Source organism: Prionailurus bengalensis, chromosome B3 (genome assembly GCF_016509475.1).
Source record: "Prionailurus bengalensis isolate Pbe53 chromosome B3, Fcat_Pben_1.1_paternal_pri, whole genome shotgun sequence".
Taxonomy (NCBI): domain Eukaryota; kingdom Metazoa; phylum Chordata; class Mammalia; order Carnivora; family Felidae; genus Prionailurus; species Prionailurus bengalensis.
In genome coordinates, this window is record NC_057355.1 from 17224582 (window position 1) to 17242498 (window position 17917).

The following is a 17917-nucleotide window of genomic DNA, read 5'->3' on the forward strand; positions in this document are numbered from 1 at the left end:
ATATTCAAGAAAATAGAGTGAGCTGTGCCTAAACTCAAGGGGAGAACCTGGAGGTAGAAACATTCCTTGGCCAGATGCTCTAATGGTCACAGAGGACCATCTTCACTTGCTCCAAATTAGGAGCAAGGTTGGCAACTGGAAATAGTGCAAAGGCAAGAGGGGTGTGTTAGCTACTTTCAGAAAAGCTCAAGTCTCTAGACACAGGGAATTTATGTCCCAGGGGCCAGAAAGTCCTGCGAATGTAATCCTGAAGTTGTAACCCTTAATCTCTGAGAGTATGGGAGGCCAGGGTTGGGCCAAAACAAAAAAAAAAAACAAAAACAAAAAACAAATGAGCCAGAACTATCCTAATGTGTTAGGAGAAGATGTAGATCTGGGAACCAATGTCTGGTTCCCTGAACATCCCCTCCTCATGACAGTCTAGAACGAATTATAAAAGATGGTCCATAATGACCCTAGAAAAGAAAGACTGGATTTAAAATCAGCATGAATCGGGGCACCTGGGTGGCTCAGTCAGTTGAGCGTCCAACTTCTGCTTAGGTCATCTTCACTGTTCCCGAGTTCAAGTCCCACATTGGGCTCTGTGCTGACCGTGCAGAGCCTGGAGCCTGTTACGGATTCTGTGTCTCCCTCTCTGTCTCTGCCCCTCCCTTACTCGTGCTCTGTGTCTCTCTCTTAAAAATAAATAAACATTAAAAAAAATTTAAAAATAAAATCAAATCAGCATGAATTCACCAAGACCAAAAAAGACAAACTGGCCTCACTTACCTTTTCTAACAAGTGTGCCAGGCTAGTGTTCGGAAAATACCTAAACACAGTAATCCTAATTTCACGAGCCAGATTTCCTCCATTCTTAATTTCAGGCATGCATTTCAGAAAACATCTTTAAATCTCCTTATGGATGAACCAGAAATATATGCTAAATAACAGGTTGGGTGTATATTTAGTGGTATCATAACTGCATGAATTTAAAAAACCAGCATTTTTTGAATGATTTGGATTAAAAAATAAAGTGCACACCTTCAGGGGCACCTGGCTGGCTCAGTCAGGAGAGCATGCAGCTCCTTATCTCAGGGTCATGAGTTTAAGCCCCACATTGGGTGGAGAGATTACTTGAAGATAAAATAAATAAACTTAAAAAAAAGAATGCACACTGTCAAAGGCTAAATGACATTAACTAAACAGCCAGAAGGAAGGGTTAATCTAACTGGATGGAAGGACCTGCTCTTCAAACAAGCAAAGAGTTCTTAGATATGACACAAAAGCACAAGCAACAAAACATAGATAAACTGACCATAACAAAAAATTTTAGGGGTGCCCGGGGGGCTCAGTTGGTTAAGCGTCCAACTCTTGATTTCAGCTCAGGTCACGATCTCACAGTTTGTGAGTTCAAGTCCCACATCAGGCTCTATGCTGACAGTGCAGGGCCTGCTTGGGATTCTCTCTCTCCCCTCTCTCTCTGACACTCTCCACTTGCTCTCTCTCTCTCTCTCTCTCTCTAAAAATAAATACATTTAAATTTTCTTTTCAATTTGAAACTTTTGTGCTTCTAAGGACACTAAAAGGAAAGTAAAAAGACAACCCATAGAAGAGGAGAAAATTTTTTGCAGATCATATACCTAATAAGGGACTTGTGTCCAGAATACATAAAGAATTCTTACAACTCAAAAATAAGAACACAAATAATCCAATGTAAAAATGGACAAAGAGTCTGAAATAGATAATTCTTCCTAAGAAGACATAAAAATGGCCAGTAAACACTTGAAAAGATGTTCAACATCATTAGTCATGAGGGAAATGCAAATCAAAACCACAATGGTTCTAAAAAATAAAAATAAACATAAAATAAATAAGATTCTTTAAAAACCACAATGACTCCTTGACATTGGTCTTGGCTCCGATTTTTGGATCTGACACCAAAAGCAAAGGCAACAAAAGCAAAATAAACAAGTGGGGCTACATCAAACTAAAAAGCCTCTGCACAGCAAAGGAAACCGTCGACAAAATGAAAAAGCAACCTACCAAATAGGAGAAAGTATTTGCAAATCATATATTTGGTAAAGGGTTAGTATACAAAATATATAAAGAACTCCTACAACTCCATAGAAAAAAAACCAAATAATCTGATTACAAAATGGGCAGAAGATCTGTGTTATACTGTGATTTATAACAAGGAAGAGAAAGAGAGAGGGGGCGGGGATGATCTTCATCCCTGTTTCTGGCAGAGCTCCTTTAGGAGCTCATTACAATTTCTTAAGTGACAAAGGTGTCTCTTGTTAGGTTAACAAGATGATTTTTGCAGCTTCTAAAGATAGAGACTGGTTTTAGGAGAACAAGCCATGTGATTAGCCATGGAAACTTTCAATCCCATCACCTTGACCTCTGAGAACAGGAGAGAGGCTAAGGGGTGAATCAATTACCAATGGCCAATGATTTAAACTATCATGTCCATATCATAAAGGAGGGGGGTTGAAGAGTTTCCAGGCTGGTGAGTATGTGGAGTTAACAGAAGAATGGCATCCCTGGAGTGGACATGAAACCTCCTTGCCTATTCCTCATACCTCACCCTATACAACTCTTCCATCTGGCTGTTCTGAGTTATATCCTATTATATAAACCAGTAATCTAGTAAATGAAATGTTTCTCTGAATTCTGTGAGCCACTCTGGCAAACAAATCAAACTAAAGAAGTAGAAAACTCTGATTTTATAGCAGTCTGAAAACAGGTAACAATCTAGATGTGCAACTGGCATAGAAAGTTCAAAGACAAGGTCATGGGAACCTCCAATATGTAGCCAGTTGGTCAGAAGTAAAAGCAATAGCCTGGGCTTGTAACTGGCATCTGAAGGGACTCGGGAGTCTTATAAGATTGAATTCCTTATCCTCTGGGATCGATGCTACCTCTGGATAGATGGTGTCAGACCTGAGTTGAATGGTGTAACACCCAGCTGGTATATGGAGAATTACTTGGTGTTGTATGGGAAAACACCCCCTCCACGCACTGGAAACTGAGTCTCAAAACACACTTAGGATGAGTAGACATTTCTCCAAAGAGGTCATACACATGGCCAACAGGTACATAACAAAGTGTCCAATATGACTCACCATCAGGGAAATGCAAGCCAAAATAATAATGACACATCACCTCATACCTGTTAGAAAGGCTAGTATCAAAAAGACTTTGGTGAGGATGTGGAGAAAAAGAAACCTTTGCGCACTATTGGTGGGAACGTACTTTGGTGCAGCCCCTATGGAAAGCAGTATGGAGGTTCCTCACAAAATTTAAAATAAAACTACCACGTGATCCAGCAACTGCACTTCTGAGTATCTATCTGAAGGAAACAAAAACACTGACTTAAAGAGACGTATGCATATCTATCCACACAAAACCACGTACATGAATTTCCACAGCCGCGTTATTCATAATAGCCCAATGGTGGCAATAACCCAAATGTCCAACAACTGATAAATGGATACATAAAATGTAGTATATCCATACAATGGAATAGTGTGGAACCATAAAAATAAATGTACTAAAGCATCTACAACATGGATGATCCCTGAAAACATCATGCTAAGTGAAAGAAATTAGACTCAGAAGGCCGTGACTCCATTCATATGAAACATCCAGAACAGACAAATTCATAGAAACAGAGTAGATTGCCTAAGGCTGAGGAGGATAGGTGGGCAGAAGACAGTGACACACAAGGGGAGACAGGTTGGCTTCCTTTAGGGATAACGAAAAGCAAGCGTGGTGGTAAATGCAAAACTCTATGAATATACTAACAACCATCGAACTATAGGTTTTAAATGGGTGGTTGTATGGGGCGCCTGAGTGGTCAGTCGGTTAAGTGTCTGACTTCAGCTCAGGTCATGATCTCGAAGTTCATGAGTTGGAGCCCCGCGTGGGGCTGTCTGCTATGAGCACTGAGCCATCTTCTGATCCCGTCTTCCTCTTTCTCTTTCTCTCTCTCTCTTTCTCTCTCTCTCTCTCTCTCTCTCTCTCTCTCTCTCTCGGTTCCTCCCCTGCTCACATGCATCCTCTCTCTCTCTCAAAAAATAAATAAACATTTAAAAAAATGTTTTAATGTGTAATTGTATGACATGTGAATTATGTCTCAATGAATCTGTTTATACATATAATGGGAATAAAAGTAGTCTTTCCTGTGGGTTCAAAACATCAACACAAATTTTGGAGGACGGGGCCATGTCTTTAATAATGAGTTTGTGTTGAAAAAGCCCAGAAGCCAGGCATGCATGGTAATGAGCTGTCAGCTGGAGGTGAGTCAACCTTTGGTTGGTTCCACTGAAATGCCGAGGCACGATGAGTAATTGTAATTGCATTTCTTTTTTTTGTAAGTTATTTATTTATCTCGAGAGAAAGAGAGAGTATGCGTGAGTATGAGCAAGTGGCAGAGGAGCAGAGAGAGAGCGGGGGAGAGAGAGAATCCCAAGGAGGCTCCACACCACCAGTGCAGAGTCCGAAGCGGGGTTTGAACTCACATCGTGAGATTATGACCTGAACTAAGGTCTGTCGCCTAACCGACCGAGCCACCCAGCTGCTCCACCTCCAGCCGTTTATTTCTAACAAGCTTCCTGGTGCTATCTCACAGCTGGGCCACGGGCCACACCACCGAGTAAAAAGACAGGAAACTGAAGCTCAGAGATGCTAAATAGCTTAACCCAGGCCACCCCACTCACCAAGGACCAAGGATTTGAAATCAGGTCTAAGTGACTCCAAAACCCAGGTTCTTCCCTCGACAGCGTCTGTGATACGGGCCCTGGACGCCATGTTCCAGGAGAAGCCTAGATCTGACTCAGAAAAGAATCCAGGATGTCATGACCCTGGAGCCCATGTCACAGGGGGAGCAGCTGAAGAATGAGAAATGTGTGTCAGACATGGCAGCTGACCCACGCCTGGGAAGATCTATCCTGTGGAGGAGCCCTGCCTACAACTGCAAGCCTGGATGGCCCCCGTGGGGGCACCAGGCCAGGAAGGAGACATACGGGCATATCAGTTTGGATTCCTTACGAAGAAATGTTCTAATACTCAGAGCTGTCCCAGAATAGAACAGTCTATCCCAGGATGCAGAGGCCCCAGACTGGAGCCCAGTGCTCCCCAGACACCACCCTCAAGACTCTGACAGATTTACATACCAACTTTATTAGCCCTGCCACAAAAGAGGCATCATTTGCTGTTTTAAAAAATAAACCTTAGGGGCATCTGGATGGCTCAGTCGGCTAAGTGTCCGACTTTGGCTCAGGTCATGATCTCAAGATCCATGGGTTCAAGCCCCGCATCGGGGTCTGTGCTGATGGCTCAGAGCCTGGAGCCTGCTTCAAATTTTGTACCTCCCCCTCTCTCTGCCCCTCCCCTGCTCATACTCTGACTCTGTCTCTCTCTCAAAGATAAATAAAAAGATTTTTTTAATTTTTTTTAAGTTTATTTTTGACAGAGAGAGACAGAGCATGAGTGGAGAAGGGGCAGAGAGAGGGAGACACAGAATCTGAAGCAGGCTCCAGGCTCTGAGCTGTCAGCACAGAGCCCCATGCGGGGCTCAAACTCATGGACCGCGAGATCATGACCTGAGCCGAAGTCAGATGCCCAACCAACTGAGCCACCCAGGCGCCCCTAAAAAAAATTTTTTTTTAAATAAACCTTAGACAATTCTAGCTATGGGCTCTCAGCTGGGAGACATATTTTCCTTTCTTTTTTTTTTTTTTTTTTTTAGATTAACAAGTGTTAGATAAGTATCAAAGGCGTATTAGTAGGAATTGCAAACTTTTTCCTTGATATATTTAGGATTGAAATAAAATTCAAAAGATCATCCATCCTTTTCTCTCCTGAAATTCAACCGCACTCCCCCCCCAAAATCTCCTTGGAAAATACCGGACCTAATGATCTACACAGCCCTGCAATCATGAGCTTCTGGACCCCGGCATCCCTCCTCCAAAGCTGAATAGCCCTAGTCTCTTCAAGCCTTGTTCAAATGGTTTCAAGCCCTCTCATCACCCCGGTTATTCTCCATGGACAAGTGCCAGTGTGCTTCATATGCGGTCTCAGCAGCACCAAAGAGAACAAATCTGTAATTGCACCAGGATATTACCCTTCCATTACCGCAGTCCCAGGTCACGTCTGCTGTCCAGCAGCCCCACTGCAATGCCGGGGCTCACTGTGCTTTCTGAGGATGAAAACCGCCATCTGTGTCTTTTTCCCCGGGTGGTGCAGAGACACGTCCTCCCGGGCACATCCTTGATCATTGGTTGCTTTTGGACGGACTAGATGACACTTATCCCACGAGGCGGTCTGGGATCAGTAGACGGAAAACAACTCTCTTACAGTTAGGTTTGTTCAAACACAGGCTAAACTGGCCTAGTGTGGTACTGCCTGCCTATCCATGAGGTTTGCAGGCAGAATTCATCCGGAGGTCACGCAGCTGCCAAAGCGTGGCCAGCACTTGGTGAGAATGCCTCCCGCTCTAAAATCCCCTGCTTCTATCACACAACACTCGAAGACGGAGGAAGAGCAAGCTCCACGTGCAAGAGCCAAGGACACCATGACGGAAAAACATGACGGGCATCACGCCTACTCTTGGCCCTGGACGGTCCAGAGCGTCATCAGCTTTTCTGCCACAAATCACTTCATGCTCACCACCACCCTGTGAAGTGAGGCATCCCAGTTTGCAAATGACAAATGAGCTCGGGTCAAATCACTTCTCTGGGTCGCCCAGGAGGTTGGCAGAGCCAGGATGCCAAATTAGTCGTCTCTGACACCATCGTCTGGGTTCATCCTATGCTTCCCTGCAAATCACAGGAGGAAATGGGAAAGGCCAAGGGCCATCAGTTGGTGGGAATCTGGAATGCTAGGGTAAGCAGTTTTGATTGAATGCAGGAGAGAAGAAAAAGACCACAGCTTTTTTTGATAAGGAGTTATTTTTTCATCTCTGTAAACGCTTGACATCAGTTAAGAATTTAAAAATAGAAGGAATAATAAAACAAGGGGAAAGAAATGAAAGATAAGGCCCTTGAGAGGCAACTAAGGAATGGGGGTCCTCAGCAGCGTTGGTGACCGGCCGGCCTCTGATCAGAGAAACAGCGAAGAGTGAACCCCACAGGGATGAAGGCACGTGCTTCTCAAACCACCTTTCTGGAAAGTGCATCTCCAGCATCTTTGAGGAAGAAGCTGGAGAGCTTCATGACTTACATCCCAACACCAGCCTGTCATGCACGTTAACTGCTTGTCCCCGGGAATTCAGAACTCCAGGATGTTTGCCATTTGCTCACAGGGTTATCGAGAATTGCTGTGATGGACTCAACCAGCTTCTCAACGATTAACTCCTACATGGGGCTTATCAAACAGCTTCAGATCCCTTTAGTGTCCACCCAAACACACACATGGCCTTCACCGATGTAACTGTCCATACAGAATTACAAAGGAACCAGGGACACAACGGTCACAACCAGGCACGGGGGTGATGTGACAAGCGGGTCAGAGCTGGGAAGAGGGTCTATGACAGCATCCGCTGCTTCCGAGTTCAAACCACCTACAGGAGATGCGTTCATGCACTTGTGTCGGCTTCGAAATACTAGATTAAAGAGCGTGAGGTACGCATAACACCTGCGCACTTTCTGGAACTCGTGCAAAATTTCAGCAAGCACCACAGAGCCCCAGCCAGTAGGAAAACATTTGAAAACTTTATTTAAAGCGCTATTATATATAAGGAAAGGTCCAGAGTGAGATTTCTCATAGCTTATGAATATTTATTATAATACATTCTTGAAAACAACCAAAAAATTAAGTACAGTATAAATAGGAAACAGATTTATGAGTCAGTCACATGTTTACATTATGCAAATTATAGTTAAAGACCTATAACCAGGATATTGTTAAATGCCGAAGAAAGGTGGGGGGAGGGGGGAGAGCACTGCTGATATTTGGACGTTTGCTTAAAATCGGCAAGTGATATTTTGAGTTTTGTTGACAATCTGTTCACCGAAGAGTGCCTGTGGGCACATCTTGTTACTTTCGCTAACCTGGTGGTGGAGTCCCAAATCCAAGGCAATGCCGAAGGCCAGGGGTTCTCATAGCCCCTTTGTTCATGGCAACCAAGGCTTTGTTGGGCAGAAATGGAAGGAGTCCTGAACCTGAACCAGAAAGCTCTCACACACAGCAGCCACTCTCAGCCTTGGACCAATGAAGAGGCTTTGCCAACATGCTAAAAACTCCCACAGAGAGCTAGCTAAGAACACTTGTGTCTCCAGATGAACAAGAAAAGAAGCAGAAACAACAGTCTCTGGGCTGAATAACTTTCTCCAGTCCAGGATATCACCTTGGGCTTTGTGACACCAATCAAGCAGAGTGTCCTCTGAGTACAAACGCTGGGTACACAGGGTGAAAAGCAAAGGTCTTTCTCCAGGGGGGCTGGAGAGCTGAAGAAAGCCCCGTCTGCAAACTGTAGTTAAAGATCTGTAACCCCAAACTTTCACCAGATAACACATCGTTTACAGAGGGCTGACTGATAAAGGGTTGGTTTAGTCTTTTTTAATTTCTTATTAGGAAAATAATACATGGTCACCGAAAAAAACATCCATAAAACACAGAAAAGTATAATCAAGGAGAAAATTTCCAAAATAGAAAGGAAACTGGGGCATCTGGGTGGCTCAGTCGGTTAAGTTTCTGACTTCGGCTCAGGTCAGGATCTCACGGTTTGTGGGTTAGAGCTCCACACAGGGCTCTGCCCTGACAGTTCAGAGCCTGGAGCCTGCTTCAGATTCTGTGTCTCCCTCTCCCTCTCCGCCCCTGTCCTGCTCATGCTCTGTGTATCTCAGCAATAAAATAAACATTTAAAAAAAAGTTTTTATAGAATGGAACTTAAATTGGGGCCCCCTTGAAGTCAGAGACTTCAAAGGTGTTTTGCTTACAGCTCACCGGTGCCCTGGGCCCCAGGTGGAATGATGGGCTGGGAACCTTCTCCCCTAGCCACCTCCTGCCGCCCGCTACCAACAGCCCCAGATCCCTACCCCATATGCAACTCAGCACTCACTCCAAGGAGCTGAAATCAGTCACAAATGGTCTCTTCACAATGCAGCGGAAGAATAAATGAGTTACAGATTAAATAAACTTCCTCACCAGAAACAAAACCCCACCCAATCACCACCTTGCAAAACTCCCCTGCAATGCACTAGCTGTGTGGCCCGAAGCAAATTACTTGACCATCAGAGGCCTGATTTGTACATGGGGGATAAGAATAGTCCCTGTGCTTCATAGGACTGTGGGGACACTCCAACAAAAGGGCTCCACCCTCTGCACACAACCCGTACATGTTATTAACAACAACAGCACGTACTACCCTCAAAGGCAGCTCGGAATACAGTCATCGTGGGCATGAGGGTGTCTAGTGTCTTTTTTTTTTTTCACGTTTATTTATTTTTGAGAGAGAGAGAGTGAGAGCCAGGGAGGGGCAGAGAGAGAGAAAGGGAGACACAGAATCCAAAACAGGCTCTAGGCTCTGAGCTGTCAACACAGAGCCCGATGCGAGGCTCGAACCCACAAACCGTGAGATTTGACCTGACCCGAAGTCAGGCGCTTAACCGACTGAGCCACCCAGGCTCTCCGAAGGTGTCTAGTGTCTTAATACAAAAGCCAATATGTGTGTCAATAAACAAAAATAATGCACTATCAGATCTCTAAAGGCTGAAAATAAATCACTTCTGCCTTGATATTCTTCTAGGTCCGGCCTAAGAGTACAACCACCATTCCATGTATTTAATTCCATTAGCTGCAAAAGCAATTCAATCAGAATTCTTGCTTAATCCATTAATAACCACCAACCTGTCTTTGTGTCCTGGGGATTAACCAAGGCTAATATTTTATGTTGAGGTTCGTCACGGTACATGGTGCAAAAGCAAACAGACGAAGCTTCCAGTTTAATCTGAAAAAAAAAAATAATAATGACATCACCATTTTGTTCTGTCATCCTGGTAAGGGCACGGGAAATGACTTAACAATTAACTAGCACAATATTCACCAAAAGAACCGTTACACGGAGGTTAATTTGACAGGATGGAGGCAATTTAGAAATGGAAACCTTTACCCACTCTGAGCTAAACACAAGTGGCAAGTGACAAAGGCCCTTCCTTTGTCTCCCACCCAGCAAAACCCTCTCCATCCATTGTTTACTTGTCCATCTATCCAAGGACTGATTAAATACCTACTCAACTGATACCCTTCCAGTCCCTCCCTTCCATATGCTTTGGGCTTCATCAGCCCCCCCCACCCAAATCCCCCTTGGGCCTCAGCCTACAAAAGCCAATGGCCACACGCTCACCTCGGGCTTGCACCTGCCAGGCTGGCCTCCACTGTATTCCTGTGGCCACTCCATAGAAACAGCCTCAACAAGCCTGTGTCCATCCACGATGCCACTCAGGCTGCCTGCCGCCCTGCCACTGGTCTCCGCAAGCCGTCTCAATAAACCCATACCCTCTCTGGGCCCTGCAGGCTCAGCTCTGGGTCTGGGACGGCCCAGGGGCAGAGAACCTCAGTGCCGGTGCCTGTGTGCTTATGAACCAGAGGAACACCAAGCAGCATGTGTGGAGCCTGTAATGCGGGGACTGTCCGAGAGCCTTCTCAAAAGCGCTGCCATCCCAGCCCTCTTTGGGGCCATCGAGCCCACTGCTCCTGGCTCCCAAAGCAAAAGGCCAACATGTTCCACTGCAAAGCCTGTTTTGAAAACCGAGGAGAGTATAAGAAAATGAGAAAAGAATGTGTCAGCTGAGCGAGGCAGGCAGGATGCCTGTAAAAGTTTACAGCAGGCCTCCGTGGTTTTGGAGAACTGTTTCTTAACAAATTCAAGTCACCGTTAGGGACAGTCTCCGAGCTGGCCCTCCCATGGTGGTTCTGTGAAGCACAGTTTACCCACTAGAGGGCTGTTACAGGCCATTAAAAACAATACATACAGGAGCCCCTGACTGTCTCAGTGGGTGAAGCATGCGACTCTCGATCTTGGGGTTGGAGGTTTCAGTCCCACTTTGGGTGTAGCGATTACTTAAAAATAAAATCTTTTTTTTTTTTTTACATTTTTTAATGTTTATTTATTTTTGAGAGCAAAAGAGACACAGCGTGAGTGGGGAAGGGCCAGAGAGAGAGGGAGACACAGAATCTATAGCAGGCTCCAGGCTCTGAGCTCCGAGCTGTCAGTGCAGAGCCTGATGCAGGGCTCGAACTCATGAACCACGAGATCATGACCTGAGCCAAAGTCGGATGCTCAACCAACTGAGCCACCCAGGCGCCCCCAGAAATAAAATCTTTTCAAAAATATACACACAGAGCATTGTATTGACATAAAAAGATGTTTCTTACAGACAATATTGTATTCTGAGAGGACCTGAATGTTTAAAATGTATATGCAGAAATAAAAATCAAATGAAACATGTCAAAATGTTCACAGCAGTTAGCTTTGGTTTTTTTTTAATTCTATCTGTCCCTGGCTACAGTTTCCCAAATATTATACAAAATATTATTAATTATGCAATTAATAATACAATTAATTATCCCAGCATACGGTGGTTTATTACCAGAAAAAAAAAATCATAAGTATTACTGTTTAAACGTGATAGGACAATTTCAAGACTGGAAACAGTTCATTAGGACTTTTTGAAGAACAGATCGATGGGGTACGACATATCCTCAAACCGCTTTCTCATCTTCCTTTTTGTTTGGAAAAATTTCTCTGGATTCAAAAAGAAAAGTTAAATTTGCTAAAAGCGATGAGGAGGTCCGATGCCACCCCAAATTAGACTATTTCAACCACTAAGTGGTACAAAACGGCTACCATTGCTTAAGTAATTGCTAAAATGGTAGGAAAACAAATGGATAATGTTCTCGTGGAAACTTATTTCCCTTTAAGGGGGAGAAGCAGATAGATATAAAGTCATTTCAGCATTTCTGTCACATAAAAACAACTTAATTTTATTTTTTTTAATTTTTTTTTCAACGTTTATTTATTTTTGGGACAGAGAGAGACAGAGCATGAACGGGGGAGGGGCAGAGAGAGAGGGAGACACAGACTCGGAAACAGGCTCCAGGCTCTGAGCCATCAGCCCAGAGCCCGACGCGGGGCTCGAACTCACGGACCGCGAGATCGTGACCTGGCTGAAGTCGGACGCTTAACCGACTGCGCCACCCAGGCGCCCCAAACAACTTAATTTTAAAAACTGTCTTATTTTGTTATGTTTTTGCTAAGAACACTAAAATTACTGGCTCACTGAGCACACTTACATATTCGGGTTTTTTAAGGAAGGGAATCTCATAAATAAGCGTGAAATGAAAGCAGAGGATTGAAACTGCATCCTAAGGTACTCCAGGGCTAACTCTTGGATTTCACCAGCTTCTCAGGTTATCTAGGCTTCCCCACACTCGGTCCCACCTGGCTCCCCAAGAATTAGCAACCCTAACCCTAATGGACAGCTTGCGTCCTCTTCCGGCTTAACCGCCACTAGGGGGCGCTGAAAGCGTGTGCGTGCAGGGACCTCCCTCTGCAGATCAACAATGTGGAATCACCCCAGAGATTCATCTAGGAGTTGATTATGAATTAGCATCTCCAAAATCTCAAGGAAGCCACACTATATAAGCTGCACAGGCCACTTTTCTAATTAACTCTGGAACAACCCTACTATGCCGGGTAGACAGCAATGATATCTGATACGAGTAAAATCTTATAAAACAAGAAAATCTTGTCTCGTCGAACATCAGACTCAAATCTGAAAGAAACGTGACTGACTTAGGTACAGCCCAAGATTCACATATTCTTTTTACTTACTGCATGGGGAAAAAACATTCTTAAAGGTAACACGATTTTAAAATTTTACCCACAGTCCCACCATCCTAACAAATAAATGTTTTTCATTTCTCTCTGTTCCCTTCCAGTCCTTATTCAAAAGGCAATCTTGGGGCGCCTGGGTGGTTCAGTCGGTTAAGCGTCTGATTTAGGCTCCAGTCATGATCTCATGGTTCACGGGTTCGAGCCCCACATCGGGCTCTGTACTGACAGTATGGAATCTGCTTTGGATTGTCTCTACCCTTTTCTCTCTCTCCCCTTCTCTCTGCTCCTCCCCTACTCGCTCTCTATCAAAATAAATAAACTTTTTTTTAAAAAATGCAATCTTATCGGTACTAAAAATCATTTTTTATAGAATTACATTACAGCTGACAAAACTTCATTCCAAATCACAAAATTTTAAAACTGAGCCAAACCCTAGAGACCAAAGAGCAACCAATCCCTTCATTTTACACATGGGGAAACTGAGGCCCAACCAGGCATCACACAGTGTCTCCTTCAGTCCCCATAACAACAGTACCAGATAAGCTCTGTTATTGTCCCAGTTTTAAATATAAGAACACCAAAACCAGAGAGGTTAAGACACTTGCTCAAGATCACACAGCTAGTAAGCGATAAATGTGGGATTCACAACAGGCTGTCTCACTCACTGCCTCGCATAACTGGACTTTATACCCAGGACTCCCAAAACCTATTCTAGGATTCCTTCTGCTTCTCAAAGTGGAATTATTCTAGCATTCACTCTGGAAGTTATTATTTTCTTAATCTATAATATTCATTCTAGTACTAACATTCTACTTTCTAGTGAGCTAGATTTTTCCAGAGCTTTCTACCAACAAGGAACATCACACATACCTGCTCCCCAGTGGGAAGAGAGAAAACCTCTACTGAGGACCGTATCCCTTCCCTGAGTGTCACATAATAACCCAGAGTTGCTTCCAGATGCCTTTCAGGGTCATCTTCCAAAATATCCACTGGGTAAATGCCTGCAAGGAGGAAAGACAGCAAGAAATGACATTAGATTTACTCTTTTGTTAAAGGGAAAGTCCTTTATTTCTTTAAGTTTGGTGTATGTGTATGTGTGTGTTTGAGAGAGATAAGGCATGAGGTGGGGGGGGGGGGTGGGGGGAGAGTGAGGGAGAGAGAGAATCCCAAGCAGGCTCCACGCTGTCAGGGCAAAGCCCAATGTGAGGATCGATCTCAGGAACCATGAAATCATGATCTGAGCTGAAATCACGAGTCAGACATTTAACCAACTGAGCCATCCAGGCGCCCTGCTGGGTTTTGTTTTTTGTTTTTTGTTTTAAGCACACAATTAACACTTGCTGTAAAAATTATGTTCACCTATTTTTTTTCAATGAAAAAGTGCTGCAACAGATGCCAAAAGAAACCAGAAGACATTCTCAATGGCAGGGGTGGCAGCAACCCTGGAGGGATAGGACATTCCACCCACACCCTCTTGCAACGCTACAGAAACTTCCTTCCATAAACCCAAACCATCAAATGGGTTCCCAAGTATCTATCTTCCCAGAGAGTCAGCCACAGCAGCCATGTGCACAGGCAGATACCTTGAGAGCCCACGCTAGCTGGTTAGAACTTTTTTTTTTTTCTGAGAGAGAGAGAGAGAGAGAGAGAGAGAGAGAGAGAGGGCGCGCAAGCAAAGGGCAGAGACAGAGAGAGAGGGAGAGAGAGAGAAATCCGGGGCTCATCGGAAGCGGGGCTCGAGCTCACCCGATGCGGGGCTCAAACTCATGAACCGTGAGATCATGACCTGAGTGGAAGTCAGATGCTTAACGACTAAGCTACCTGGGCACCCTGGTTAGAACCCTGATAACACTGACAAAGCCAGCTTGAGTTTTGGCAGCTTCCATATTCGCTGCGCAGGCTGATAAGATTTGCCAATTCTTCTCCCTGAGTTGGGCTACTGTTGTGTAAGAGAGTTGAAATGTACTAGTTAGTAGGAACTGTAAACCCACATGTCCATACACAGGGAGACTAGTGTATATATTAATTTGCAAGTTTTCCCCTGGCTCCTCCTCAGCATCTCTTTCTTATCATCACACTTGTAAAGGAAAATTACATCCTTGAATAATCATACAAATTGATAGCATCCAATTCAGCTTGGAAGCAGCAGTCGGCTTTCCCCTGAGATGCTGGCTGGCCTCTGGCTGGCATGTGCCCAAGTGGGAGGGGACTCTGTCGCCCCCTCCTCTTCTGTGGATCCTGCCTCTGATTCAGCTCTGGGCCTCCTACGGGGGTGAGGCTGCCAAAATGGCTGCCTGATCACCCCCTTCCTCCTCCTCCCCTCCTCTACCTCCTCAAGAAAGATAAGCCTTCACATAAACACTCACAGAGATAGCGGCTTCCCACCTTTCTCTCAGAACCTCCATTCCTCCTGCCAGCTACTTTTCAGGAAACGGGCTGCTGTTAGGAGCAAAGGGTTTCAAGTCCCCAGTCTTTGCCTGTGAGGAATGTTACTGCCATGGATTCGTTACTGGGGGAAACGCTCACAGAAAAGGAGGGATGTCAGGAACGCTGTGGACCAGGGCCCCGCCTCTGCATATGCCCAAACCCTGCCCCGGGCTTTACATGCGGACAGTGTCGTGGGCACACACAGACTGACAGAGAGATGAGCAAATACATTCTCCCGCTATTCAATGTTCTAAAAAAGGATGTGAGGGGCGCCTGGGTGGCTCAGTCAGTTAAGCGTCTGACTCTTGATTTCGGCTCAGGTCGTGATCTCACGGTTCGTGGGATCGAGCCCCGCATCGGGAGGCTGACAGCTCTCCTGTTCTCTCTCCCTCTCTCCCTGCCACTCCCCCACATTCTCTCTCTCTCTCTCTCTCTCTCTCTCAAAATAAATACACATTAAAAAAATATTTGAGTATAAAATGTGTACCCAAAAATTACAACTATAAATGCACTGATACAAATGTTTCAAATAAAGACAGAAGAATTAACAGTCCTCTTGGTGACTATGAAAAAGTCCATGATGAACTCTGGGATCTCTCCCTCTTAAAAAGGGCTGTATCTCTGTATAGCCAACATATTCTGTTGCAAAAGACACACACTTGTGGACGGACACACATACACACACACACACACACACACACACACACACAGAGAGTCAAGGAGGTCCAGACTCCTCCCTTTGAGCCCAGAAGCCCCAGAAACCAACCAGACATTGCAGGCTGAACCTGTAGACCTCCCCTACACCCTACTGGGCCTTCCAAGCCCAGAGGGATCCAAGCTGGAACCCTGGCTCCTACCTCAGGGTCCACTTCAAACCTGTCACCAAGACCTGCCTGCATCACCTGTCTCCATGCTCATCCTTAGTCCTGAACCTCAGCATCTCAGCCTCCCCTGCCCATCAGGGCCTCACATGCATGAACTCGCTGGGCCAAAGAGGCAGCCTCACCCCACTGGCTCCCAAGCCAGGAACACGGAGTGCTCCTCAGAGCACCTGGTGTGCACGCTTCTCTCCTCTCCCACCCTGCCGCCGAGACCCCTCCCCAGGCTTTTCCCACCCCGAGCACTTAGGAAATCTGGGCGGGTGTGTAGCCGGGCTCTCTGTTCAAACCGCTCTTCACTTCCTCTAGACAGTCGAGTGGCTTCCCGCAGATGAAAAAAGACCGTGCACGTTCAGATGAATTAAGAAAAACAAACTGGAGAGAGGGTGGCTTCAGCCCTGAAGCACCCAACTCAAGCTGCGTGTTCGCCCCATGAAAACAGCTTCAAGAACACGCTCTCCTAACTGCCCCCAGGGAGCTCTGTTTCAGGAGCGAGTAAAGACCCCCCCCCCCCTTATACTCTCTGTTGCTGGGATCTTCTCAGGAGCGATGCCTGTCAGACCCAGGCATCTAGTGCACTCCAGTGAGGTCGACGGCTGCCAGGAGAGGGTCACCAACCAGCTCCACCGAGAAGCTGAACTTGGCCCCTTGGGGGTCAGGGAGGACACTGTGGTCTTCAGGGCTTTGAGAGAAAGGACACCCCACCAGGGCCACAGGGCCTAGAAAGCCTGGGAGCTCCTGGGGGGCCCAGAGAGGTTCCTGCTTGGCTCCCCTACAGGCTGCCAAGGGTTACCTGGCATCAGTTCTGGTCGCCTGTGGTCAGGAGAAATGCAATGAATGTGTTTTGTTCCTTACACACCATGAAATCATTTCCCCTGCTGCTTCCGCTGCTGAGGCTGGGAGACCCCCTCAGAGAACTTGGGGGGAGGGGCAGTAACCTCAGGACACCCTTGGCCTTCCTGCCTCCACTGTCAGCTGGGCCCAGGGGCAGAGCCCTGGGGTGGGGGTGGGGTGGGGGTCTTCTCAGCAGGAAGGCCACCAGAAAAATCGGGCCTGCCTCTGGGGGTCAGGACCCGGGAGGGCACAGACTAACCCTCTGGGAAGCGGAGGGCACCTTTGAGCATCTCAGGCCCCGCACAAAACACAGCACCCGTGCCGCACCCAGGCCCGCTTCCCCTTTAAAGCCTCCAAGCCAGGCGTAGACCCCACATTCCCCAGAAGTGTCCTGGGACAGGCAAACCAGTCTTGGGGAGGCGGCTCAATTCTTCAGCCCTTTGGGTTTTAATTAGTGCTCCTCCACCTGGGCGGTAAGTGGGGGGGCAGGAGCTCCCCCATAAGAAAAGCTCCAGCAGCTTCACTCTTACAAAATGTGTGGGTTCGGTTTCTAGAAATCTGCGTGGGAATGAAAAAAGGAAACGCTTCAGGCAGGAGGGCGGGGACATCCAGTACCTGCTGGGAAAGGGGACCCCTGCTCTCCCAGGGGAATAAAGACCCCTGCCCAACTTGGCAGGAAGAGAGACTCCCTCCCCAGCCCAGGATGAGCATACACACACACACACACACACACACACACGCACGCACACACACAGGAGACCCCGAGAGAGGAAGGAAGCCTCCCACCCACTCACCCCCCAGACCGCAAGGGCACACTTGGGCAGTGCCCAGAGGCCTCCAGGAAGTAAACAAGTCTGGGACGTCTGACGCAGGCGCTCTGGAGGCTGAGCTGGGACCGCCGCACTGGCTTCGCTGGTGATGGAAGACAGACTCCGGGCAGGGGCTTCCAGATGTGAAA

General features: G+C 46.3%; 1 protein-coding gene across 1 annotated transcript in view; it reads right to left on the minus strand.

Annotated features, from left to right (window-relative positions):
- The window catches only part of LOC122468289 (protein FAM169B-like), a 91169-nt gene that overhangs the window by 56626 nt on the left and 16626 nt on the right, over positions 1 to 17917 (minus strand). Inside the window, exons 2-3 of the mRNA XM_043554777.1 lie at positions 13691 to 13821; positions 9832 to 9931 (exon numbers count right to left, since the gene is read on the minus strand). Coding sequence (XP_043410712.1) covers positions 9832 to 9931; positions 13691 to 13821 — 231 coding nt within the window. The remainder of the gene's footprint in view (positions 1 to 9831; positions 9932 to 13690; positions 13822 to 17917) is intronic.